Here is a 27410-nt window from a genome sequence, read left to right as displayed (position 1 = left end):
TGACAACGTGTACCCCAAGCTGTGGGAGGGGAGGAGAGAGCGGCATGCTCCCCCCAGTGTAGAAATGGGGCGAGTAAGTCAGGGCTTGAAAGAGACGGAGGCTCCTGGGGGCAGACCTTAGGAACACCACAGCATCTTCAGGAATCGCATGTGATTCTACAAATGTGGGCCTTTATACTCCCACATGGGTTAAGCATTGGATACGGCTGCCCCGGGAGGAGGTGTGACCTTGGGCCAGAATGGTACAGTCAGTGCCCACAGTTGTATCTCCAGCTGATACAAATCCCCAAAGAAGGCTGTGGCCTGAAGGCCTTGTCCCAGCAGTTCCCATCAACTGGGGAAGAAGCTCTTTCTTCCTGAAAGAGGAGATGGGCCGAGCGTCACGCATCCACTCCATTTAGAAAATGACTTAAGAGGGGTAGATGTTTCATTCTCTTGGGACTGACTTTACGAAGGTGATAGACATTTACTCTGCCATTCACTCATTTTTTATTTTAATGCTGATACATAATTATACATATGGCGTATGATGTGTAATTATACTCCATATATATTGCACACCTACAAAGTTCTAGGCACTGGGCCAGTCTCTAGACATAAAACAAGACCTCTGCCCTTCAGGACCCCGCAGTGTGGGGAGCAGAGGGAGAGGGACACGTACAGCCCAAACGAGAAGTGCTCTAAGGGAGCAAGCCAGAGCGTGGCTCGGCCCAGATTGTTGGGGCTCAGGAGTCAAACCCAACACCTCGTGGAGGAGGTGGCCCCTGGTCCAGCTTCTGTGACTTGGGTTTGCAGCTATACGTACAACAGAAGAGGGCTTCTTTTCACCCACTCACGCCAGGCAGGAAGTAGATACAGGGCATTTGGCTCCCTTCTCTCTTACCTGGTACCAACATCCTGAGCTCCACCTCTGGTTCCTGGATCCGTCATAAAACATAGTGTTTACATCCAGTGCCACTAGATGGCAGTATTGGGTCAAAAGAGCTGCTACAACGGCCCTCTCGCAAAACCACCCCCAGTTTGGGTTTTGGTTTATCCTGGGGGTGAGCTGGGTGGGAGTGGTGGTGAGTTCCTGGGAGTGGTGATAGGATTTTCAAAAAAAATTTTTTTTTACTTTAATTCATCAAGTTGTATATGGCATATATATTTATGTGCCCCAAAGGATTAAAACATCAAGCAAATAGAGTATTTGCTCTCCAGAGTAGATTGAAATCACTGCTCCATGTTTTCCTAGAAAATTGGCAAACTGAAATTTTGCCATGGGAATGATCTTTTCTTACCACGTCCTCCTTACCTTCTGGCCAGGTACCAAGTGTACACATTGGTGATGTTATACTTCATTTTTTTCATGATCTTCTGTTGACACCATCTCCTAACACTTTTGCCTGTTCCCCCAGCTTCTTTCTCTAAGTAGATGATGGTTGGAAAGCAGCTATTGTCTAAAATGTTTATGATATGTTAGAATCAGAAGATAGTTTGGACCTTCCCTGATAATTTACAGATGGAAACCAGAGTTGGGAGTCTCATCTCCAAAGTCACCTGGTTCATTTCTCAGTAATCCCCTTTCGATGGGATTAAAATTCTCATTTCTTATTAACTAAGACAGTATGGTCTCTGTTTTTCTTAACTTTAGGGAAATGATTTTTTTTTTTTAAGTGTTTATTTAGGGTGCCTGGGTGGTTCACTCAGTTAAGTGTCGACTTCGGGTTTAGGTCATGATCTCAAGGTTCCTGAGTCCAAGTCTGTGCTGACAGCTCAGAGCCTGGAGCCTGCTTTGGATTCTGTGTCTCCCTCTCTCTATGCCCCTCCCCTGCTTGTGCATGCTCTCTCTCTCTCTCTTGAAAGTAAATAATCAGACATTAAAAAAAAATTTCTTTTTAATTTTTTCTATGTCCCTCCCCTGCTCAGGCTCGGTCTCTCTCTCCTCTCTCAAAAATAAAATGTTTGATTACTGATTTTTGAGAGAGGAGAGAGAGACAGAGTGCCCTGAGGGACAGAGAGACAGGAAGAGAGAGAATCCAAAGCAGGCTCTAGGCTATCAGCCCAGAGTTAGATGTGGGGTTGGATCTCCAGGGGCTTGATCTCAGGTGCGGTGAGATCATGACCTGACCCGAAACCAAGAGGCAGCCCCTCAACCTACTGAGCTACCTAGGTGTCCCAGGAAACGATCTCTTAAAGAATACCAACAGATACTTTGCAAGACAAAGTTATTCATTCAACAAACAGGCATTAGGCATTTCCTAGATGCAAAGCACCGCATGAGGCTGGAGAGTCGAAGCTGACTATTGGTGGTGTGAGCCTCGCAGACATTTCCCGTCAAGGGGGGGATGCCGAGGATGTTACACAACCAAGTGCCTTGATAGACGAATGACCTTTAAAAAAATAAACAGATGTAAGAACAACAAATAGAAACTTATGCACAGTTCTGTCAGCTTCTCACGCGTGGAGAAGATGATACAGAGGGAAAAGGATGGAGGCAAAGGAATGAAACCGGCATTGGGGTTTAGAAGCTGGTGGCAAAGAGGACGCGGGTTGGCACTATAAATCAGGAGAAGGCCAAGTATCCTCTTTCTTACCCACAGAGGCCTGCAGGGAAGGTTTAGGGCAGATTCCCAGGTGTCTTGGGGGCTGGGATCAGCAGTGAAGACAGAGGGGAACAGGGCGCACAGACCATGGCCTGCTCTCCAGCACCCCCGAGGGGAGTGGAGGTTGGACTTACTGTGGCAGGTGAAATGGGTATGTCAATAGCACGTCTAGAGTCTAGAACATTCCCTGACAAGGAAGATGAGAGACGTGAGCCCAGCTGGGCACCTGGAAACCCCTAAACAAGTCTCATGACCCTAATCGCCCATGATAAAAACTTAGCTGAGACTGTCTACAGCTACAAAAGTAAGGAGAGGAGAAAAGGACAAAAGAAGGAAGGAAAGATCATAAAACAGTGCTATTTAGAAATGTGGAGAAAAGTACTAGGGGGGAATAAAGCTAAAAGCGTTGAACATGGTTGCGATCGCCTCATTACATTACCATTTATGTGTGTTTTGTGTGTATTTTTTGATTCTCGGGCGGTCCTGATTCTCAAACTTTAGTGTGCCCTAAAACCCGGAGGGAGCTTACTAAACTCCGGCCCCACCCTCTGACTCTGAGTAGGTCCACTGCAGGCCCAGGTGTCTGAGTGCTTAACCTGCCACAGGGATTCAGAGGACCACTTGGGCACTTCTGCTCTAGATTCTGAGAGGGGTAGAGGGCAGGATAGAGCTAAGCCTCAAATTGTCTTCCAGGTCACATCCCCCTCGCTGTGAGTTTTTGCGCCAACCACTTTGCTTCTCTGTTTCCCCGTCTTAGCAAGGGATCGAATTAGGTCAGAGCTTCTCGAGATTTTTGAGAGGTTCAAGTTGAGGATCTAATGTAAGTCTTATCAGAGAAATGCAATATACTTTGCACACAATTTCGGGGTCCCTTAGGTTTTTGGTTACAATCTTTTGGAAGGAATGTTCTCCAAGAACATGTCCCTTTTAGCTCTGATGTTCAAGGCTGATATGGATTCTGGAGGCTGTGGGCAGGCTGGCTGGGGAGAGAGGGCAGGACTCCCATCTGGACAGCTACTTAATTGTCACGGCCCATAGGTGGTCTCATGCACTGAACGGGCACCTCACACTGCCTGTTATGGGCTCAAAGAGCTGATCACTAACTTGGCAAATATAAATCTCCTCCACCTTGACCAAGACACTAGTGGCTAAGTCTCCTGCTGGGAATGATGAGGGACCAAGGACATCCAGGGCTATAAGAAATCAGAACATCTCAAAGAGTTGCATTTAATCAAAAGCTGATTCTAAGAAAGACAGGTCAGCTGGGGAAGTGGGCCCAGCTCTACCCTTGTCCTTCAGATCCTGGAGAAAATGGTCTTTCTAGATAAGTTACGATTTTGATAATGGCCATGGTGCTCATTCCTCATCTGGTTCATGGGCTCAGATGCCCTGGGAAGGGACAACCTGTACAGTTGTGAGGCCCAAAGGTCTTTAGTCATCTTTGTCAAGCCTGAGAAGACCTTTCATCCAGACGGAAGCCTATTATCTAGGGCCATCAGAGGCCGAGATTGAGTGCTGAGTTCAGACCATTTCGGGTCTAATTGAAGGAACCATTGGCTCCTGCTGCTTCCCTAATCTCAATGAGATTAATTGAATCTGTGGCACATGGCCAGCTGGTCAATGGTCACAGTGCCAAGTTCTTAGATAGGAAGAGCAAACTCAGGGCCACTGAAGTTGTGAGCCACCCATTGGGACATGTGTGCTGGCACAGGACTCCTGACCACAAGCCTATCACCATCCCAGCCTGGAGGAATGGCTGTCCGTGGGAGGCTGGTGGGACTGGCCTCCCCAAGATATTTACATCCCCCATCAGCCCACCGTCCTGCTCTCTCATTCCCAGTCTCAGTATCCCACTACTACATCATGACGCATTATATAACATGGCAGAATAAGGTTGTCGACTGTTCTGTCTGAGATTGTGCCTTCTTTGTCTTTTTGTTTTGTTTTGTTTTTGTTATTTATGATATGGCATGATTACACTAAATTAAGTGTCATGCAGAAAAGAGTATATATGGTATGATTGCACTTACACAAAATTCTAGAAAATTCAAACTAACCCAGTGACAGAAAGCAGATCAGTGGTTGCTTAGGAATGGGGGCATGTGGGTGACAGGGAGTGAGAGGGAGGAATTATAATGGGGCACAAGGAAACTCTAGACTGTGATGAATATTTCATTATGTTGATTGTAGTAATGGTTCTAGGGATTCATACATATGTCAGACTTATCAAATTCTACATTTTATTTTATTTTATTTTTAATGCTTATTTATTTGTGTTGAGAGAAAGAAAGGAAGAGAGAGGAAGGCAGAGAGAGATGGTGAGAGAGAATTCCAAGCAGGCTCCGTGCTGACAGCACAGAAACTGACACCAACGTCCATCTCACAAACCATGAGATCAGACCTGAGCCGAAATCAAGAGTCAGACACTTAACTGACTGAGCCACCCCAGTGCCCCTCAAATTTCTCATTGGAAATATGTGTAGTTTATTATATGTCAACTAGACCTCAATAAAGCTGTTAAAAAATTAATCTCCTAGTATAAAATAGTTCAACAAGGTGGCCAGATTTCTGTTAACAAAGAAAGAAAGAAAGAAAGAAAGAAAGAAAGAAAGAAAGAAAGAAAAGAAAGAAAAAGAAGAGAAAAGAAAAGAAAAGAAAAGAAAAGAAAAGAAAAGAAAAGAAAAGAAAAGAGGCACCTTCCTATACCAGGACTAATCAGTTCGAAAATATAATAGCATCTACAATATCAGCACAAATCACAAAACATCTAGGCACTGACTTTTTAAAACAGGTGACACCTCCGTGGGGAAAATTTTAAACTCCATGAAAGAATCCAAGAGGATATGCACTTGATGGGATGACTCAATATTATAAGGATGACAAGAGTCTGTAGATTGACGTAGACACAGACATAAGTATGGAAAGTACTTGATTTATCAGAAATGCCCAGAGCTCCAAGTAAGAGAAAGTACAGCACCATCTGAGCACAGTGGGGGTTTTATTAGCAAGGAAGATGTCAGGAAACAATCAAAAGGGTCTGCTGCATCACTAAGCATGGTGCAGGGAAAAGTTTCTGACCGGGAGTCAAGCGCTTAGGGTTCGAATACCAGCCCCCACACAAGAGCACTGGAACTTTGGGTCAATATCTTAACATTTTTGGCCTCTTACCATCATTTATAAAAGCAGAGTCTACACCATTTGATCTCTATAGTATATGTAGTTCCACATTTTACTGCTGAACTAACAGGCTTTGGGAAGGTTAAGTGAGTTGATTCCTCCTCAGCCCTCCTGTTCCTACACCTTCAACTCATGCATAGCCACCCAGGGAGTAAGGAGGTACCTCCAGTCCTCTGGATCCTCAGCCCTTGTCCTTTATGAAGATATCCACATGATTGATCTCCATCAATCCTCTCAGCAAAGCCAAGGGACAGCCAGCACTGACATCTGGGAGGATCAAAGCTCTGCAGACGTCCCACGGATAATGGCCACAACTTGTTAATATCTTGGATGAGCAAGGTCCTGGCTTGAGGTAAATGCTCAATAAATATTTGTTGAATGAGTGAGTAATTAAATTGCTTCTTATTCTACAAATGGGAAAACTGTGGTCAGGGAAGCTGATGTACCCCCAGGGTGGTGGGGCCAGGAATCCACGATACCTGGCCACAAATCCTACAATCTTTTCAGTAGATGGGAATGCCTATTTCTCATGTCCATTGAAGATTGGGAGCAGAGGTAGGAGTCAGAAGCAGGGACCCTCCTCACGGGCCACTGAAGATGATTTGGCAGCAATAAACTGTAAAGGCTGCAGTCTGAGTCTGTGAATGGTTCAAGGTACAATTTGGGGCTGTCCTGTTACGCTCACTTGAGGGCCAGAGTGGTGTCCTTAGGCCAGCGTGCCATGATCTCCGGTGGAGATTTGAACAGAGAGGATGGTAGTTAACTTGCAGGGCCAGTGGGGAGATTCCAGGATGCTCAGGGAGGCCTCCAGCAATGCATTCAACCTCATCAGCAGAGCCTTCCCCGGTAGCATTAAGGGCCATGCTTTACTAATGAAATACAGACTTTTCCTTGTTTTTTTTCTTTTCTTTTCTTTTCTTTTCTTTTCTTTTCTTTTCTTTTCTTTTCTTTTCTTTTCTTTTCTTTTCTTCTTTTCTTTTTAAATTTTATTTTATTTTATTTTCTTCTTTTCTTTTCTTTTTAAATTTTATTTTATTTTATTTTAGACAGAGAGAGCAAGCAGGGGAGGGACAGAGAGAGAGAGAGAGAGAGAGAGAGAGAGAGAGAGTTTCCCAAGAAAGCTCTGCACTGTCAGCACGAGGCCTGATGCAAGGCTCAAACTCACGAACTATGAGACTGTGACCTGAGCCGAAGTCAGACACTTAACCGACAGAGCCACTCAGGTGCCCCTCTTTTCTCAAGCTTCATTCTGTGATGATGTGACTCCCATCATTGGTCCTGATCATCACCCTCACCCCTGAGGGTGAGAGAAAGAAATGGCTTACACTAGAAACAGGACAGGGCAATGTCCGCCACTCGGGTGTGGAAGCAGAAGGCAAGGTCAAAACCACTGGCTGCCTTAGAGGCTCGGTGCTGGGAGTGGGCAGGGGCCTGGCACTCAGCACAGCTCTGAGAGCGCCAGCCAAGTGGGCTTCAGTGGCTGGCAAGCAATTGTGACTGGGACAGACTGGACCCCAAGAACCAGGGAGTCTGCTCTTTCCTGGACAGCTCCTGCCTGGGCTCAGCCTGGGCCTGAGGTGAACTAATAGGAAAGGCCAGAGGCACTGTTCGTTCGTTCATTCATTCATTCATTCATTCATTCAATAAATGGTTATTTAACACCTGCAATGTGCCAGGCACTGATGTCTCTGATTTTCTGGTTTAGTAGCCAAACTCGCTGGTAATGCACTAGAAGAGAAATTCCCCAACTCTGAGTATATATACTTCGTTAAAATACAAAGTTGTTTTGCATTTAGAATGAAAATGTGAAGAGGAGATACCTCTGGCACGGAGGAGACAGTTCTGACATTGCTCCCAGAAGGGCTGCCTTCTCTGCTGTTTCCTAGCTGTGCAGCCTCAGACAAGATGCTTTCCGTCTCTGGATCTCAGTTTTCTCTGGGTGAAATAGGAGTTGTAGCGTGCATCATGCCTGCCCGACGGGGCATTGGGAATGCATAAGTCCTGCTGAGCTGTGCTGTGCAGATTATGGTTCAGCAATTTATTCTAACCTTTGGCGATTTGGATTCTCTTTGAATCAGTCTCCCCAACTAGAGTGAAAAATATCAACCCAAACCAGGGTCAAGAGTTTGTCCACTTGGGAGTCAAGCAAATGGTTGGAGACACCTGACTGGTCCCACTCAGGCCCACACATCTTTGGTTTTTATTATTATTATTGTTATTATTTTATTTTTTAGAGAGAGAAAGGGAGAAAGCGTGCACAAGTGGGGGAGAGGGGCAGCGAGAGAGAACCTTAAGCAGGCTCCACGCTCAGTGCGGAACCTGATGCAGGGTTCAGTCTCACGACCCTGGGATCATGACCTGAGCTGAAACCAAGAGTTGGACACTCACCCGACTAAGCCGTGCAGGCTCTCCTGGCCCACACACTTTTGTAATAAACTTTGAATCCCACTTAACTCAGTTAATCCTGCCCTTTCTTGAGACACCAGAGTCTCCTTGGGAAACTTTGCCCTGACCTTGGAAACAACTTCTTTCAAGGCTATTTTCAGCAAAGACAGCAAAGAAAGCTGACAGACTCCAGGGGCCTAAGTTACAAGGGGGGTAGTTTAGTCAAATAATATTTAGTTGAAATTTAACCATATTGTCAAAAGCTTTGGTCAAAGCAGGGACTTGGGCCAGAGATGGACATGTGATTACAAGTGTCCCTACCCCTGACACACATACCTTCAGCAGATGGGGCAATCCCTCCTCTCAGTGGACCATGTGCATGTCATGAGCTCTGCCCACATCATGGAATCCTGTACTTCTCCATGTTACTTTCCAAGAGCAGGGGGCTCTAGTGTTTCTATGAAATGTTTATAAGGATGTTGCTTAAACAGACCCAAGGCCCTTTCTCATAGATCTCTAATTACATCTTCACTCCGTGCAAGGCGTTTGTTTCCCTGGGTAACGGAAGATCCTGCCAGGAGGGGCAAAAGCCAGAAGAGTTGTCACTTGTAGGCCAAGTTTGTGACATTTGTTTTATTCTTATCCGTTCACTCGGCTATTCCAGAGACACACCAGGCATGTCCGGAGTGCCTTCTACTCTAAGGGATTTTGCTAAGCTCTAAAGATACACATAACAACACAGTCCCTGCCCTCAGGAAAGTTACAAGTAATAAACAAAACAGAAATAGAAAATGGGGTTACAAACCCTAACTCTCCAACTGTACCATTTTACTCCCGAGTTAATATTATGATGATCATTCCCTAACAGTTGAAATCCTCCCAGTCATAGATTGATAAACTGAAAGTAAGCAGTAGAAATTTTTTTGTGTATGTTTTTTGAGAACTTTACTTCTTTTTTTTAAAGTTTATTTATTTATTTTGAGAGACAGAGAGAGAGAGAGATGCAGAAAGAGACAGAGAGACAGAGAGAGAGAGACAGAGAGAGAGAATCCCAAGCAGGCTCTGTGATGACAGCACAGAACCCGATTTAGGGCTCGAACTCATGAACATTGAGATCATGACCTGAGCCAAAATCAAGTCGGACGCTTACCTGACTAAGTCACCCCGTCACCTCAGGAACTTTGCTTCTTAATCAAATTTCCACAAAGTTTACAATGTAATAGTTCGATAGAAGCTTGAGGTACAAGGGGAGAGATGACAATTCAGGGGTCCCCAAGATTTTCCGTTTAGCCTCAGACCAAATGGAGCTTTGGGTATCCCCGTGCTTGTCGACAGTGCTGCAGAATAGCTCAGGGTTACACTTTGAAACCTACCACCCTTTGAGACCTTGGCAGTCTCAAAAATCCTGCAGAGCATTTGGTGAGGTACCAAAGTCGCACATGTGAGGCAGTCGCACACGTTTGGAGAACGTTTGTGGGAAACATCCTGATGAAGGATTTAGCATGGTTCCTCCTAAGTGGGCTCACTCCCAGGTCCAGTATCAACAAAGGGAGGATCAGGATGGTTTTGACATTAATAGATCCTTCTGTCCTGATTTCCATTCAAGGTTCCTATGAAGTTGGTGAGTGTAGTTAGATCCCTGTGAATCAGGATGCACCGAGAAATATGACAGAATCTGACTTCTCACCTTGCATTGGAATCAATGGTCTGGGCAGTGTAGCCCGAGTCCGTGGGTTTGAATCCTGGCTCCTTCCTCTGCTTCTCATCTGCCTGGAGCTTAAACTTCCTAACTTCTCTGTGCCTCATCTCTAAAGTGGGTTTTAATGTGTTGTGAAATACGATAATTCATATAAATGTGCCTGGTACCAGTGAGTGTCAGGAAGCATTAGCTGTAACAGCAACGACTTGCCAGAGGGCCATGAAGCGGTGCCATTGTGAGTCCGGGTGAGACCTCCCACTGAGGTCTAGAGCTGGAAGTGACTGGGTTTTCCCACAGCTACAGGAGGAGCCAGGACCCATCCTTCTGTAGTGGAGAGAGACACTGCCTGAGTATTTCTCACGTGGCAATGATGGCCCCATTGTCAGAAATCTAATCATACAAGCAATCCACTGTGAAAAAATCAAATGAACACAGGTAAAAAGTACCTTTCTGCTACTCCTTCCCTTCCCGCTGCTCTCTTCTCAGGTAACCACTGTGAACCGTGGGGTGTGCCCTTCCAGACTTTCTCTGCATGCGTGTGGGTGTATGTGCATACATAATCATGGCTATTGGGCTTTTAAAATTCAAATGAAATCATTCTATATTTTTCTGTAACCACTTTTTATTACCTTAACAGTCCATCTCTGGAAATATTCCCAAGTCACTCATGCTTGTCAATGCCTATACAATAATTCAAGTCACAGATGGACCATAATCAATGTAGGCAATCCTGTATGGGCAGATATTCTGATAATCCCTCTCAAGACACCCCCTTTTTCTGGGTACTACAAAGAAAGTACCAATATGGAGGCTATTCCTTCATGAACCCTCCTTCACACAACTTCCAGACTAAGGATATTCGAGACCACAGACCCTTGAAATGAGAAGGTGCTACACTTTAAATTTGGTATTTAGGGATGTCTGGGTGGCTCAGTTGATTAAACGACCAACTCTTGATCTCAGCTCAGATCTTGATCTCAGGGTATGAGTTTAAGTCCCGCATTGGGCACCACACTGGGTGCAAAGCCTATAAACAAACAAACAAACAAACAAACAAATAAATAAATAAATAAATAGTTTAGTGTTTACTGAGCTGTACTATGTATATGGGAATCCCATCAGGTAAGAGGTTGAGTGACAAGGCAGCCTGAATGAATTCCTCTAAACGATGTTCACCAAGCTTTGGCTGTTTCTGTTGAGCTGTCGATGTGGATGCTGGATTTTGCCCTCAGGATTTTAAGGGACCATGGACATATGACAGTGCACAAACAATCTACTAGGAACAGAAGAGGGGTGGAGAGGAGAGGAGATTGTACAGCATGAACATACACAAATAACATCATTACATCATTACAGCCACCTTGTTCCTCGGGCATACATTGATCCTTCTTTGTGCCAGGGACAATGAAAGTCCAGTCAGGGAGACAAGGGTGAATGACTGCGCCCTGCTACCTAGCACCTTACCATCCAGAGGGAAAGGAAGACATAAAGCTAGGTGAGATTAGAAGATAGAGTGGTACAAACAGTGAGAGAGGCATAGAAAGTCAGGAGAGTTCAGAGTGAGGAGGACATACTTCCAGCTGGGAGAAGGAGGAGAGGGAAGAGGTGAGGATGATCTCCCGCTATTACCCACTGGATGGCACTGACACCCCCATGGTCACCGGGGCTGGAGCTTCCGGGAGCGTCTATAGCCCCTCCCCCATCCATGCACCTACAGTAGACTCCCGAACACTGTAGTGTTACATTTAATTACACAATAGCGTTCCAAGTCCCACCCACCCACCTCCTCCAGAGATCAGGTCCCCCTCTTCTCTTGCCAGAATTTTTGTAGAAGTTTCCGAACTCATTTCTCCACCTCCAGATGTCTCCCCATCAAGCCAGTCTTTCCTGCTGCCTCCACAGAGTAATCTTCTAAAACCACAATCACACCTCTCCTCTGCTTAAAACTTTTGTTGGCTGTCCATCACCTAGCATAGCAGTATCCAAAATGCTGTCACTAGCACATCAGCTTCACTATCTCTTTTTGTCATATCTTTAGGTACCTTTGTGCCAGTTTTTTGACCATGTCTCTCAGTCCCTTACCCTCACTCACCACTATGCTCTGTATTTTAGGGACTTGGAGTCTACAAACTACATTTTCTGAACTCCTTTGCCAGCTGCCTCCCGTTAGGATCTCAGGCATGGCGATCACCCAATCAGAAGGAAAGTGGAAATCAGAAGGAGGAGGCAATCTTGCTTAGCAACAGTTGCTGGACATTCTAGTGGTTGCTGGTTGGTAGCAGGAATGCAGGGGCTCTAGATTCCAGCAGCCTGGCTGGGGGTGGCCCCCTGTCAGTCACTCATGCCTGAGCCAAGGTGGCAGCCGTTTACCGAATCCAGCACTGAAGGCACCAGCAACCTCCAACACTGTAGAAGCAAGTGTAGGCCTCTGGAGCCCAGCCCAGGGGCATAAATATCCTTGAACCTCCTTTCTTCGGTTGTTCCAGCTCTTCTAAAACCTTGGTGACTAATCCCCTGTATTAAATTTCCTCATTTGAAATGCCTAGGGCACTTTCTGTTTTCTGTACTATTAGTGATGTACTATTCTTCTCTAAGTCGCTCCTTAAAAAACAACTTTCCCTTGTCCTAAGCAATAACATCTATGAGGTCATAAGTTGGTGTATATTTTCCAAATCTATATTAGACTCCATGCATAACTATTAATATTAATATATCAACATAAAAATGTTCATCCATGTACCATCTAAAAATCATCTCCTGTGCTGATACATACTCCATTCTGGGTATATACAGACTCTCGTCTGGGGATCCAATCCAATCTCTCCCTCACTGTCTGGCTGTGGCCTCCCTTTCTGGCCTCCATCCCCAGTACGCCTACAGAGACTCTTCCCTTTTCCTCTCTACTCTTTTTCCCTGAACCTCCCGCTTTGTTCAACAGCAGCCTATTTTTCCATGTCTTTGCATGCTTTGTTCTCTGTTCATGAAAGTATTTTGACTCCTTCCCTGACCAGAATATTCCTTCATTTATTAATTCAATCATTCCCTACATTTTGAAGTTTTTTTTTAAGTTTATTTTATTTATTTTGAGAGAGAGAAAGCAGGGGAGGGACAGACAGAGAGGGAGAGAGAGAATCCCAAGAAGTCTCCATGCTGTCAGCATGGAGTCCAACATGGGGCCCAAACCCAGAAACTGTGAGATCATGACCTGAGCCAAAACCAGGAGTTGGATGCTTAACCGACTGAGCCACCCAGACACCCCTATTTTGAAATTTTATTCAAACTTCATCCTAGTCAAAAGGCAGCTTAAATTCTCATTGTGCTCCCTACTACACAGTGAGTTCCTTTGTGGATTCAAAACGTAGCTCTCCCCTCAACAATTTCACATAGTAGGTCAGTGTATGCTTGCTGAGTGAATACTTGACAAGTAGGTGAATCATTGGATGCCTGTGGCTTTGTTGGGATTGAAGCTGGGGAAAGGCTTCCCAGGAAACCCTGGAGGAGGGGCCAAAATGATGTGCATGATCACCATAGAGCACAGGGTGTGCTTACAGAGTGACCCATATGGGATATTCCAGTAAAACCAATATAGGAAGAACTTTAGATCATACCATTAAAGAATTAGAATTTAGTGAAATATGCTTTGCACTGTACCTCTCCTGAACACAAGGGCCCAGCAGCTACCTCTGGATCTTTCATTTCTTTGAGTTTTGTCTTCATACACATGGACCGTCAGGTTACTTGATCTAGACTAATAGGACACTTCTGAGCCAACAGTAAGTCAACCATGAATGACTCAAGAGGTCAATGGCATCTGGACTATTGTCCTACCAACATTTTCTAGACACACACTCTATGGAAAGTGCAAGCTAAGCTCTGGTGTAGAAGAATTTTCAGGAAAGTAAGCAAGGTATACCTTTAAAAATTATAATATGGAAATAATAAAGGTAAAAAATATAAGCTTTGGGGTCCAACAGACTGGGTTCATGTTCCTTTTTACCAACTTCTTATTTGGTACCTGGAAGCAGTTACTAACCTCTTTGTACTTTAGCTTTCTCATCTGAAAAATGGGAATATAACACTTACCTTATAGTATTGTTCTGAGAATTTGATGAGATGGCACAGAAAGACTATCTACTTAGTGTTCAGTTAATAGAAGCTGCTATTTTATCACTATGAATACAATAGAATTAAGGGAACATATTAAAAATTGCCATTGGGTACTTTGGTCTAGGGGAGTAGAGAAAGCAGAGACCTCAGGAGGGCTGTATGGTGAGGGAACGTGGAGCTGAACCTTGAGAGATGTCAGTGGAGTGGCCATCCCTGATCTGAAGGGCTGGTGACTCATGGCTCTAAAGCAGAGACAAGGCAGAGTTGCAGGGCAGAGGTGACAGGCTGGCGAGATTTCTCTTTGAAGTGTCAGGCTGACTTTGAGGCCAACTGGACTAGCTTTCAACCCTCAGAGAGCAAGGGACACAAGGACACAGGGACATAGGACAAGCAAACACTATTAGCTTCACAGCCAAAATAGGAGCCTAATAAACAAGACTTACAGATAAGTTTTGAGTTGTCTCTTGATTACATCAGCTCACAAATCATCCCCATTGCCTGCCACAGAATCCACAGGATTTTCCACTCCACTGTGTCACAGTGAAGGAGAACTCGTGGGGCAGGGGTGGAGGGGTGGCTTAAATAAATCACAGGAAGGTTTCCCTTTCTACAACAAGGATAGTCCTAAAAGTTATAAAGGGAAATTTTGTTAAGTGGACTTTTCAGTGCAGTCTGTGTAGTGTGATTCTTTTCACAGTGCAAACCACCACACACAAAGTTTGTTTATCATATTTGCACTTTTGGGCCCCATTGGGTTCTTCAAGCAGGCAGATGTCTAAAAATGCCAAGGATATTGGATGGTTTTAAGGCAGATTCCATTCTAAATACTGGACAGTCATTTACAGAGGGTTCTTTAAGGAAATGCAATGCTCGAGATAGAATAAGCATATGAAAAGCAAAGCTTAAGGAATGTCTTTTAGGGCCACCTCAGCTAGTGGGTTAAGGGTTAAGCACCTGACTCTTGATTTTGGTTAAGGTCTCTGTGCTGCCAGCATTGGAGCCTCCTCAGGATTCTCTCTCTCCCTCTCTCTGCCTCTTCCTTGCTTGCTCTGTCTCTAAAAGTAAATAAATAAAAAAAAATAATGTCTTTCAAAAATTTTTTGTTGAAAAATGTGCATCCCGAAATCCCACCAAAAGGATTTAAGAGAGCACATAATGAAATCACAAGTCTTGGGGCGCCTGGGTGGCTCAGTCGGCTAAGCGTCCGACTTCAGCTCAGGTCACGATCTCGCGGTCCGTGAGTTCGAGCCCCACGTCGGGCTCTGTGCTGACAGCTCGGAGCCTGGAGCCTGCTTCGGATTCTGTGTCTCCCTCTCTCTCTGACCCTCCCCTGTTCATGCTCTGTCTCTCTCTGTCTCAAAAATAAACGTTAAAAAAAAAATTAAAAAAAAATATCACAAGTCTTCCAGGTCCCATGACGTGGCCAACTGAGCTGATGTAAGCTCTTCCCTCAGCATGGCAAAAATGTGCAGGCTGAACCCTAACAGTCTTTCAGATATACAGCTGAGGTCACAAGAAGAAAAGAAAGAAAAATCCCCAAGTTCCACAAGCACAGAGGAAACTGAAAGAACAGTAAGCAGTTTGATGAGGCTGGGGTGCCTGCAGGGGAGGGGTGGCCAGACCTGGAAATAAGTCCCGTTGGCCAAGAATGTGGGTTTCCATGCCCTCAGGAGCAGGAGATGGGGCCTCGGGCTTGTAAAATACACAAAGAGGGAGAGATGGCTGGCAGGGTTGGAAGGCACTACCCACCAGCCCAGAGAGATGTGAAGGAGCTTGTCCCCAAGCCAAGAGGTACACATAAAAATTGGTCCTGGGCTGGAGATACCTCTGAGACACCTGGAAAAGCCAATGCAAAGTGCTCTGGCCCCCTCTGATAGGAGCTTCACGGTCCTGAAGGACTTGACAGTTTACACAGTGCTCTCACAAGGCAGAGAATGCCATGACCATTTCACAGAAAAGGAAGTAGAGGCTCCATAAGGCTGAGTGATTTGTCCGAGATCACACATCAGGGAGAGAAATCCGGGCCCAAACCCAAGTCCTTCCCCTCCGCAGACCTGCCTCTTGCAGAAGTATGGGCAGCTCAGGGCACCTCCTGGAACACCCTGGAATGGGCACGCTGGCACTGCGGACACCCTGGGATCAGATACAACTGTAGAGGTACCTGGCTTAAAATGAATGCCAGTCATATTCTGACCACCAAGAGCACGTCTCCCCTTCTCCCATGCCTCCACACTGCTCATCCGAAGAGGGAGCATGAGAAGGGCTGTCTAGTGGGAAGTCGGAAGGCATTATTGTTTGGGGGTTGAGAAATCACACATTGCTCCCATGAAGTGAGAGTCTTTTATTTTTTTTTCTTCTTGAAAGCCACTTGAACTTTGTCATTGCAGTTAAGCTTATCTCTTCTTGTGTTTGCTTAGCTTGTGGGCAGGGGATATCATAACTCTCTCCTAATTTTATGGAAAGCTACTTACAAGTGTTAGATTTTGAAATGGCCACTAACCTTCTTGGCCCCAAGACTCACTAAAAAAAATGGGGGGTAGGGGTCAAAAGAGGCCATTGCCGATTGCCTGAGAAGGCCTTCTTTGGGATCTTGGGGAGAGAGGAGGTCCTTGCCTCATGTCTGTCAGGCTCTTTGCTCCAAAAGCTGGTGGGTCTTCGCTGTTGTGCTAGTCCATTGACCAGCCTCTGAGTGAATCATGCCCAGGTGTTGCCTGGACTGGGTAGGCAAGAAGTACAGAGGCAGGCAGAAGGGTCTGGAAAGAGTCAGCTCTCAGATACCAGAAAAGGAGTTCCTATCCCAGGCTTCCTGACAGGGCTCTGGGATGGGTGCTAACTTCCTCTAAGGAGAAAAATTCATGACCTTCCTTCCTGCTCTCCACCTTGGAGCCCAGAGAACAGCACTATGGGGTGTGTCATTTGACATCTGTGGTTAAGGGGAGTGGGTCTAGATGTAGACCTAGGTACCCTTCATCTGAGGATAGATGCTGGGCAGCCAGTGGTGGCACAAGAGACCATGGTGTAGCCAAGGCACTGCCAGGAGATCCTCCCAGATGGAACACTTAATGGCTGGGGGATGGGGGTTTAAATGGTCTCATCATTGCCATTTTCTTAGTGGTTATTTCATTGGCTTTAGACTACAGAGCTCCTATGCTCCCCACTGGTGCAAATTTTTACTGATTTACTCCTTGATAAGTGTTTGAAAAGTTCTTTGGGTAGGTGGCAGGTGAGGTGGGGTGGGTGGGGTCTCAAGCATGACTTGAATTTAGTCCAGCACTCAGTCACTATGGCCATTAGACAGACACACACTAGCTGTTAGCCAGTTGCTATTAGCCTACATCACTCAGATGCCATCTCAGACCACATGGCACTCTGGGATTTGGATAAAATTAGATTAATTTCCCCCAAACCCCTCGCTAAGATTTCTGGGGATCCTTGGAGGGACTGTACTCCCATAGACACTCTACTCTCTGATACAGACAGTCCCTGACCTATGTTCATCTTGGGAGTTTTTGAGTTTACGATGGTGTGAAAGTGATACTCATTCAATAGAACCCGTACTTTGTGACTTTTGATGCTTTCCCAGGCTGGTGATACGCAGTACGATCGTCTCTTGTGATGCTGGGCTGCAACAAAGAGTCTTGGCTCCATCAGCCATGGGATCGCAAGAGTAAAACAATCCATACACTAACAGCCATTCTGTACCCAGGCAAACTTTTCTGTTTTTCACTTTCAGTACAGTAGTCAATAAAATACATGAGATATTCAATACTATATTATATAATAGGCTTTGTGTTAGATGATTTTGCCCAGCTGTAGGCTAATGTAAGTATCTTGAGTACATGTAAGGTGGGCTGGGCTAAGCTACAATGTTCAGTAGGTCAGGTGGATTAGACACATTTTTAGCTGACAATGGGTTTGTTGGGATGTGACACCATCATAAGTTGAGGAAGTTCTATACTGTTTCAACTCCAGGACATCAATCTGGAAATGAAGCTCAGCCCTTCATCATTTTCTATTTGCACACGTATTGATTTATGAATTATAATTTACTGAAGCATTTGAGATAGATGGGGACAGAATTAAAAAAAATGGACAAAGATTCACTTTGTGGCCAATGAGCAGCTTCAAATTCAACATTAGCTTTCCTGGAAGCCCTTAGTGCCTCACTGTCACTGGGGGTGTCTTTGTGACCCATCACCCCATACCCACTCAGTGGTTCCCCCTCCTTTTTGCCTGCTGCACTGTTCTTTCCTTTCCCTGATGTCCAGGTGGAGAAAGAAGACACAACCAAGCCTCTCCCTGGGTCCTGCACAACCCAGAAGTCCTTCCCCATCACTACCTTAGCCCTGGTTGACCACAGACCGTAGGTTTCACTCACTCTCTCCCAAGCAGCTTCTTTAGCCATTCACACACACACACACACACACACACACACACACACACACACAGTTCATATCAGAGAGGAATTCTGATGCTAATTCTTAAGACACTGGATTTTTTACTTCCTTACATATACATATATAAAATAAAAAATCATTGTCCCACACGGAGGAGATTAGGGTCTACTATGGGCACCCTCAATACAATAAGACATATATAAAGGTACATAATCAAGGTTCAGAACAAGATGAGAGGATGTGCCTGTCATCCTGTGAGCCACTCTCTCACTGCCAGCTAGGTGCAAGGGCATTTGAGGTAGCTAAAAATGCCTGTGAGTTCTGGACATACAAGCCTGCTTAGTGTTCGCCAGGGACCATCCTGACCTGTGGCCTGGAAAGCACTTTGTGTCCTGGGCACTGTTAGAGGAGGAGGGCCGAGCAGAGAGGGCAGAGTTGAGCACCTCTCTGTGCTGGAGGGAAAGGTTGACTGGTCTTAGGATCCACATGATGGCAGGCAACCAGTGCCCTCTGCACATGCCGCTCAGAAGGGAGTGATCTCTCCACAGAAGGGAGGAGGACTTTGACATTGAGCACATGGGTGGATGAGAGGACTTCTCAGGTACTTTGCCAGATCACCATGTCTCAGATTCTGGAGGTTTGGGAGAGGATGTGTGAGGGAGTTGGAAATAACAGAGACGCCTCTACTGCGGGCTGACGCACTTACATGAGTGCCGTGCCCCTCCTTAGGTTTGTCTTCCTGCGTCCTTGGCACGAACCTTCATCCACTCACCTATCCCCTGACTCATCTACAACCAGAACCTGAGGGCTGCTGGGTCTCCAGAGCAGACCCCCAGGAGCCCAGAGTTGGCAGGTGGGTAAGTGAGCATGTAGGCTTCCTGGGGTTCGTGCTGCAGACGAGAACAGACAGGATCTCCTGGCAGGGGAGAGCACTTCCAGGAAACAGAGGACTCTGGCTGTGATCTCCCTGGCGCAGGCTGGAATGGCAGAGCAGATCTCTCCTGGTGCAGGAGAAGGAGAAAGAATGGGCAGGGATGGGAAGACAGTGGCTGGCCCTGGGGTCTGGGGTCACCTGTTGCCAGCCCTGTTCACCTCCTCTCACACTGGAGATTCATCTAGGCATACAAGCCCGGTTAGACAGACAGACAGACAGACAGACACACACACACACACACACACACATACACACACACCCTGATCCTGGCTGCCCAGCCCCAGGGTTTCAGTGATTTGAGGGGATAATGGGCCAACCCGCCTACTCCATGTTTCTTATTTTCCTTTAACAAGAAAACCCATGGCCTCATTATCCTTTGATGGTTTTTATTTGCTGACTCATCATGAATTGGACAATTGCTATGTGCCGGGTATTGGGAATACCAAGGAAGAGATGAAAAAGAATACATAGAGAAATAATCCCAGTAGGATTTGGATGATAGGTATTTGTGAAGTGCTCCAGGAGCCCAGATGGTTTATAGAGGAGGTGAACAGGTGGAGGTGAAGGATGGGCAGAGCCTCATCAGGAAAGCAAACCCAGGCATGGGCGCCCCTGACACCTTCAGCTGTCAATATGTACAGCCCAGCACGTACTACCTGCTTTCCTTCTCCTACCTCGTCTCTGCCTAATAAAGTGCATCTCAATTTCCATACACCCCATTTCAATGGTTCCCATCTGCCCTTCAGTACGTAGTACTTTGACATCTTTTTTTTTAATTTTTTTTAAACGTTTATTTATTTTTGAGACAGAGAGAGACAGAGCATGAACGGGGGAGGGTCAGAGAGAGGGAGACACAGAATCCAAAACAGGCTCCAGGCTCTGAGCTGTCAGCACAGAGCCCGACGCGGGGCTCGAACTCACGGACCGCGAGATCATGACCTGAGCCGAAGTCGGCCATTTAATCGACTGAGCCACCCAGGCGCCCCAGTACTTTGACATCTTTAAACGAAGACTGACGTGGACTGTGCAGAGCTTACAATTATCAAGAGGATTACCAGAATACAAAATAGCTCTAGGGGCTTATGACAACTTTGTAAAAATTAAGTTTGCGTAATGATAAAAATGGAAGAGATCATAAGGTTATGTAAATAAGATGAAGGTTTTTTGTTCCTTTTTTATTATTATTAGAGAGAGAGGGGGCACAAGTGAGTGAGGGCGGAGAGAGGGACCAAGAGAAGTGAGGCCAGAGGTGAGACTCAAGCTCACAAACCCTGAGATCGTGACCTGAACCAAAGTCAGATGCTTAATGACTGAGCCACCCAGACACCCAATAAGGTGAAGTTCTGAGTTTAAAGGGGTTCTTTGGTATTTTTCTGTGTATCTACATCTCAACACACACACATGTATATGCACACACTTACATACATATGCACACATACCTGTTCATGCAGGAACATATATGTGTGTACATATATGTAAGCATACATATACACACAAATTTACATTTCATGGAGGATTAGCACATTAATGTCGCAGGGACTTAGGGCTTTGCACTTGACTGACCTCCACTAATGTTTGCTGAATTAGAGCAAACCACTGCTGTGCCCATCCTGGTTTTTTTATCGTTGACCATTGCTCCTAGCAGTTAATGTTTGAACCTGGCCATAAAGGAGTCGACAGCTGCTGACCTATGGCCAACATTCGAAGCGGAAGGAGCCCCCTATAAATCAGCCCACACTGGACATCGCAGCCCACAGAGCTGCAGATCAGCTGTGGAGGGAGCCTCATCGCCACCATGAACTTCTCCGGCAAGTACCAACTACAGAGCCAGGAAAACTTTGAGGCCTTCATGAAGGCAGTCGGTAAGTGCTGGGCTGGACGCCAAGGCAGGGGGTCATGGCGAGGAGGGTCTGGCCCTGCCAGGGGTAGCGAATCAGAGTCTCGATGCTGGGATGGGAGGAAAGTTTCAGGCTCTGCACAGGCCAGAGGCCATGTGGTGCATCCTTTGCAGATATTTGCGGCTTGTGCTAGTATCACTCACTGGACGAGGCTACTTCATAGGCAAGTGGAAAGCACCGAGCTAGGGGCTGATCTGGATCGAAGCAATCTCTGCTGGTACCTCACTGTGTGAGCCAACTCATTCATTCATTCATTCATTCTTCTAACATTGATTCAACTCCAATCATATGCCGTGTTGGATGGATACCAGGGAGACAGATAACAATGAGCCACATTTCCAAGTCACAGTTTACAGACAGACAAAGAGATGAGATAGATGCAACAAAGTATCCCCTGATGTGTACTGAGCACTGACTCACTGCCAGGCACCGTGCTAGGCCCTTCACATGTAATAAGTCCTCACCACAAATCTCTAAGTTGGGTACTAGTATTTTTCCCATTTCACAGTCAAGACAACTGAGGCCTGAGAAGGTTAAGTGATCCTGACCAAGTTCACACAGGCAGGAGTGTCTGCCTTGGGATTTGAAGTAGAGGCTGGTTTCAGAGACCCAACTCTAATCCCCTGTGACTCCCAGAGTCATGTGCAGGAGGACGAGGTGCTCGTGGGAGGGCATGGATGGAAGGCTTGGTGGTGGTGAAGGTGAGCCTAGGCTGGGCCTTGGAAGATGAGCGAATGTCCCCTAGGGGACAGGGAGAGGGGAATGTGCTCCAGGTAGCGGGAACCTTCTGAATAAAGGGTCGATGTGCCAAAGAAGGGTGCCCAGGAGGGACAGGGTGGGGAAGACAGAAGGCAGGAGAGGAGGACCGTCAGGGATAGGCAAGGGCTAGGCTCTTCTCCTATAGGGTGTCATATCATCTCTATTTCGAATCCTTTACCTGGGCCATAGGACACTCCACCCCCACTGACACTGCACGTGGACCTCAATTTGTTTAACAGTATAGATATGGCCTGAAATTTGTGAAGCTCTGTCCCAGGGTGAGGGACTCCCACTGTGCCTTCCTCAAGAGCCTCGGCAGCAGAGGCTAAGGCAGGGGTAGGGGAAGGAGGCTTTGTGGACACAACCCCAGCTTGTGAGTGTTGCCCCGGCACCTTATTCGTAGCTGCTCCTCTCACTCTCAGTAGGGACCTGGCTCAGGAAACGAACCGTGCGGTCAGTCTGGGTGTGGAGAATGGCACGCTGACACTCAGAGAGCAAAGTCTGGCAGGAGGAGGGAGAGCGAGAGAGGAGGGAGAGCGAGAACCGGGGTGCTCACCAGAGGACAGGTTCTGCGGGACCCAGGAGTGTCCTCTTTACAACCCTCCTGGCAAAACAGCAGACCGCCAGGTCAGACCGAGGCAGGCCACCAACCTTTCCCTTCAGAGGTCAGCCCATGTTGCTCACAGGACTTGGTTCGTGCCTGCGGTCTCTGGGGGGCACGGCGCCTCCCTCCCTGCCCCGCGCCACAAAGTTTCTCTGTGACCGTCACCTGGCAATTCCCACCTCTGCTCATCTCTGAACCTCACATGGTTTCCACCAGGTCTGCCTGACGAACTCATCCAGAAGGGAAAGGACATCAAGGGGGTGTCGGAGATCGTGCAGAACGGGAAGCACTTCAAGCTCACCATCACCACGGGGTCCAAAGTGATCCAAAATGAGTTCACTTTGGGGGAGGAGTGTGAGCTGGAGACCATGACTGGGGAGAAGGTCAAGGTAGGAGGTGCCCCCTCGAGCCACCCTCTGGTTCTGGAACTTTCCTTGGAACCTGGCCGCAGAGCTTCATCCCACCAGGCTCTCACCTCACAGTCCCCACCATGGATACCTTATCTCTGAACCCACTTCTGGGCTGGGAGGCAGAAAGACAAGACAGCTCTAGGGAAGAAGCTCTAAGGAAACCCTTCCTGTTTTCCTGTGACTGTGTGGGTGCTCTGACCCAAGAACCCGAGCTCTCCCATGTGGAGGATATGGGGGGACCAGTCACAAGTTCTCCCAGGCCCAGACAAGCAGGAGTCAGCAAAAAAACCCTAAGCAGAGCTGTGATGTCATCCCTGAGCCCAAAGGAAACTGGCCTTGCTGAGCCTAGAGCTGCTGGTCATGGGGAGAGACTTCCTGGAGGAGGGGCTGGCAATATCAAGAATACCAGAATACCAAGACCCCAGGCAGGCCCTCAGACTGAGTCCGAGCCCCTGGCCTCAGCTACCTCATCTGTAAAATGGGCACAGACACCCTTCCCTGACTGAAGGCAGTGGGCAGGGCACCATCATTCCACTGGGCTGTGGCTCAGGGTGTGCAGTACCCTGGGTGTAGACTATGGGTCAGAAGGAGATGGCAGAGAAATCCAGGGGGCAGGAGGCTCCTCACTAGAGACCTCTCTTCCTCCCTGGGAAAGTCCACACACCCCAGCACAGCCAACGCCACAGAGCAGCCATCTTCACCCTTCCCCTCCAGACAACTTTATGCATCGGCCTCAGCATGCTGGCCTTTTTACCTCTTCTGATGGCCTCTTATTTCCGCTTCTCCAGATATAACATCACAGCTCAGGAAATCTGTAACAGGAAATTGTCTTGAGAGGCCCATAGTAAGGGGCAAGCCCTTATGGGTTTTACCACAGTGTCTTTTTCTTTCTTTCTTTCTTTTTTTAACATTTATTTATTTTTGAGACAGAGAGAAACAGAGCACAAACGGGGGAGGGTCAGAGAGAGGGAGACACAGAATCTGAAACAAGCTCCAGGCTCTGAGCTATCAGCACAGAGCCCGACGCAGGGCTCGAACTCACGGACAGCAAAATCATGACCTGAGCTGAAGTCGGCCGCTTAACCGACTGAGCCACCCAGGTGCCCCCAAGGTGTCTTTTTCCAATTGTCCATCCTGGAGGCAAATTTCTAACTTTGGCCAGGGTGTTCTGTTACTTGCTGGGTTTCTGTTGCTTCTTCCTGGACGCATAAGGCTTGAAACAGAGACCACAATAGAACACATAAACGTGCCAGAAGGAATACATACCAAAGCTAAATATGTGTTTTCCCAACTGGCCAGTAGTTGGAATTTTGCTACTACCTCTTTCCATCAGCTTGGACAATTAAGATTTTACTGATTTTATTTTAGTGCTTGTAGTCGACACCACTTCGGTGTCCTATGCTCATTTCTAGTTCACATATCATAAATTAAAAGTTTTTGGGGCCCCTGGATGGCTCCTTCGGTTAAGAGGCCGACTTCAGCTCAGGTCATGATCTCACGGTTCTTGGGTTCGAGCCCCACGTCGGGCTCTGTGCTGACAGCTCAGAGCCTGGAGCCTGCTTCGGATTCTGTGTCTCCCCCTCTCTCTGCCCCCTCCTCAGCTCGCAATCTGTCTCTGTCTCTCTCAAAAATAAAATTAAAAACATTTAAAAAAATTAAAAAAAATAAAAGTTTGACAAAAGGAGCCCTGACATTTTCTTTAGGTTTTAAATTTTTTTTCTAATTTTTATTTATTTTTGAGAGACAGAAAGAGACAGAGTGTGAGCAGGGGAGGGGCAGAGAGAGAGAGACAGAGACACAGAATCTGAAGCAGGCTCCAGGCTCTGCAAGCTGTCAGCACAGAGCCCAATGCAGGGCTTGAACCCACGGGAGATCATGACCTGAGGCTTAACCAACTGAGCCACCCAGGCTCCCCTTCTTTAGCTTTTAAATGAACCTCCCATCTTTAGAGCTGGAGAACAAGGGGGTATGCTAGGCTGAGGTTGCCATAAGCAGAGACCCCTGCAGGGGAGCCAGCCTCATTAGCGAGACGTTCCTCACAGGTCATCTCTTCTGTCTCCTGCAGGCAGTGGTTCAGATGGAAGGTGACAATAAGCTGGTGACAACTTTCAAAGGCATCAAGTCTGTGACCGAACTCAATGGCGACACAATCACCAACGTAAGTTGGCCCTCTGAGCTTATGGTTCCCAGTGCTTGAGGGGAGGGGAGAGGTAGAGTGGGGAGGAGCTCTATCACCTTTCCTGTTGTCAGTCTCTGCTACCACTTACTGAGGACCCGTTATGCTCGGCACTTTACACACATTCTATCTTACCCAACAACCCTAAGTTTTCTAAGTGGGGAAACTGAGGCAACACATAGCCAGGGAATGGCAGAACTAGGGTTCCTCTGATTGGGGCCTGTCACACAGGGCCGTCCTCCACAGCTGTACCCTGCACAACCCTACAGGGAGCCACTCCCATTATAGATGGTGTAGACTTGTATTCTTATTACCATCTTGAAGTGCATGTCAGTTAACCGTCTTATTCTGACAAAACTAATGCAGTGTATTTGGATAGTTTCCCAGCAGATAGAAGTATAGTATCTTGAGGAAGGGGCGTCCTTTTTTAATTCACCCAAGACCCCCCATGTGTTGGAGGTGGGCCCCAGCTGGTGCTTCTCCACCTCTCCTGAGTTCCTTCAGTCTGCCCTTCCGTCCCCACTTTCCAGGTCGGGGTCAACCTCCCGCTCTTCCTTCTCTCCTCATTGCTGTCTTCTTTCTTCCACCCACACCCAAATGGGATGGGGGAACAAGAGGTGCTTGGTAGGACGAGCCACTGTTCGTGCATGGCCCACCTTTCTCAGTCTCCACTGGGATGTGGCCACAAGACTTGCTCACAGGCATTTACGAGGAGAATCATATTCATAGCAGCTTTGTGGCAGCTTATCAGAGTGGCACACACCAGTTGTGCAATCCTCCTTGGTGCCTGACTGTCAACCATGTCCTATCGCTGATTTGGGGGTGAATAGTACAGTGTTTCTCCTGCAGTTATATTCCCATGGCTCTTCTTTGCTTTGGGGAGTAACAGAAGGCAGAACACTACCCAGGGAGTCTGTTGCACCCCTGTTCAAGTGGGAAAAATCCCTCAACTAGGGAGGGTGTGAGAGTCAGCCAGGAAACATGTGGTCCCACCCCTATTGGACACATTCACAGCACATCAGGAAGGTGCCAGAAGGAGGAAGGGAGATGAGCCTAGACTCAGTTCTGGCCAAAGTCCTTTGATAGGCTTTTTTTGTACTTTGATATGCATTTGATAGCTCCCCTAATCTTTCCCTCTGCCACGAGGGAGGCAGGCTGAAGGACTTAATAGACAGGCTGACCTGTCCAAGGTCACCCAGCTAATGAGCTATAGAACCATGGTTCAAACCTAGTTCTTTCCATTCTATTCCATTGCTGCTGAAGCTAAGGGGCTCCTCTGTAACCCTGATGACATTACCCTGTGTCATTGTCACAGACCTGTTCAAGAGAACCAGTGGGGGGCAGTGGTGGTGGGGTCGTGTGGGAGAAAGGAACGTCCCCCAAAAATTCAAAAACTGGTTAATCCAATGGTCCAATGCTTTTATATGCTTCATAGCTCTTTGGGAGGAAAATTTTGCAATACCTACTATGTTCCAGGCTACGTGCTTACGTGTGTTTCCATGCACATGTGCTCTTGGTCCTCAACATGTGTTTGGTACGTAGTAAGCAGGCACTCAATGAAACTGAGAAATTGGACTGGACTGGACCCATTTGGATGGTCTTGCCCTAACTGCCATTGATATAGAAAGGAATTCACTAAAAGGCAGGACAACTCTCCACATGAGGAAGTGAAGTGGCTAAGATCTGGCAAAGGATTTTAGAAAAGACTGCCAACCCTTCCTCTGGTCCTATAGAAAACTTCGGGTTGTTTCTCATGCTAGCATATTTGGGATGATTTTGTAGCCTTAATTACCTTTTGCAACTCCACATCAGATGAACATTTTGTGATTTTTTCTTTTTTTTTTTTTTTTAACTTTCAGACCATGACACTGAATAACATTGTCTTCAAGAGAATCAGCAAGAGAATTTAGACAAGTCTGCATTTCATATTCTTTTACTGTGTAAAATTAATGTAATAAAGTGAACTTTGTTTTAAAAAAAAAAGTCTTTTCTTCTTGATAGCCTGTCATTGATGGTGCTGAGTATCAGTGTCCACTGACCACCTATATCTTTGTAAACCTTGATCATCTGCATGTTCCATCCTGCTGGGTCAAGTCTGAAGGGTGATTCTCACCCTGAAAGCAGACCCTAGGCTGCCCACTCAAGTGACCCTACAGGGAACCCAAGATGTGGCTGGATGTGTATGGCAGCCCTGGAATGACGTTCCTGGTCATCCAGACAGGCAAGGAGCTGGAGTAAGAGGGTGTGCTGGCTGCCTGTGGGGACAGAGAACAGGAATG

General features: G+C 46.8%; 1 protein-coding gene across 1 annotated transcript; it reads left to right on the top strand.

The window, feature by feature from the left end:
• Positions 1-20929: 20929 nt before the first annotated feature.
• On the top strand, positions 20930-27097 carry FABP1 (fatty acid binding protein 1). The gene is made up of 4 exons (XM_007082321.3): positions 20930-21146; positions 22762-22934; positions 25021-25113; positions 26991-27097. Exons 1-4 carry the CDS (start codon positions 21080-21082, stop codon positions 27039-27041), a joined length of 384 nt encoding a protein of 127 aa, XP_007082383.1. The 5' UTR covers positions 20930-21079; the 3' UTR covers positions 27042-27097.
• Positions 27098-27410: the final 313 nt, after the last annotated feature.

Source organism: Panthera tigris, chromosome A3 (assembly GCF_018350195.1).
Source record: "Panthera tigris isolate Pti1 chromosome A3, P.tigris_Pti1_mat1.1, whole genome shotgun sequence".
In the NCBI taxonomy this organism is placed as follows: domain Eukaryota; kingdom Metazoa; phylum Chordata; class Mammalia; order Carnivora; family Felidae; genus Panthera; species Panthera tigris.
The sequence above is the reverse complement of the archived record's forward strand: the minus strand, read 5'-3'. Positions and strand labels throughout refer to the sequence as shown.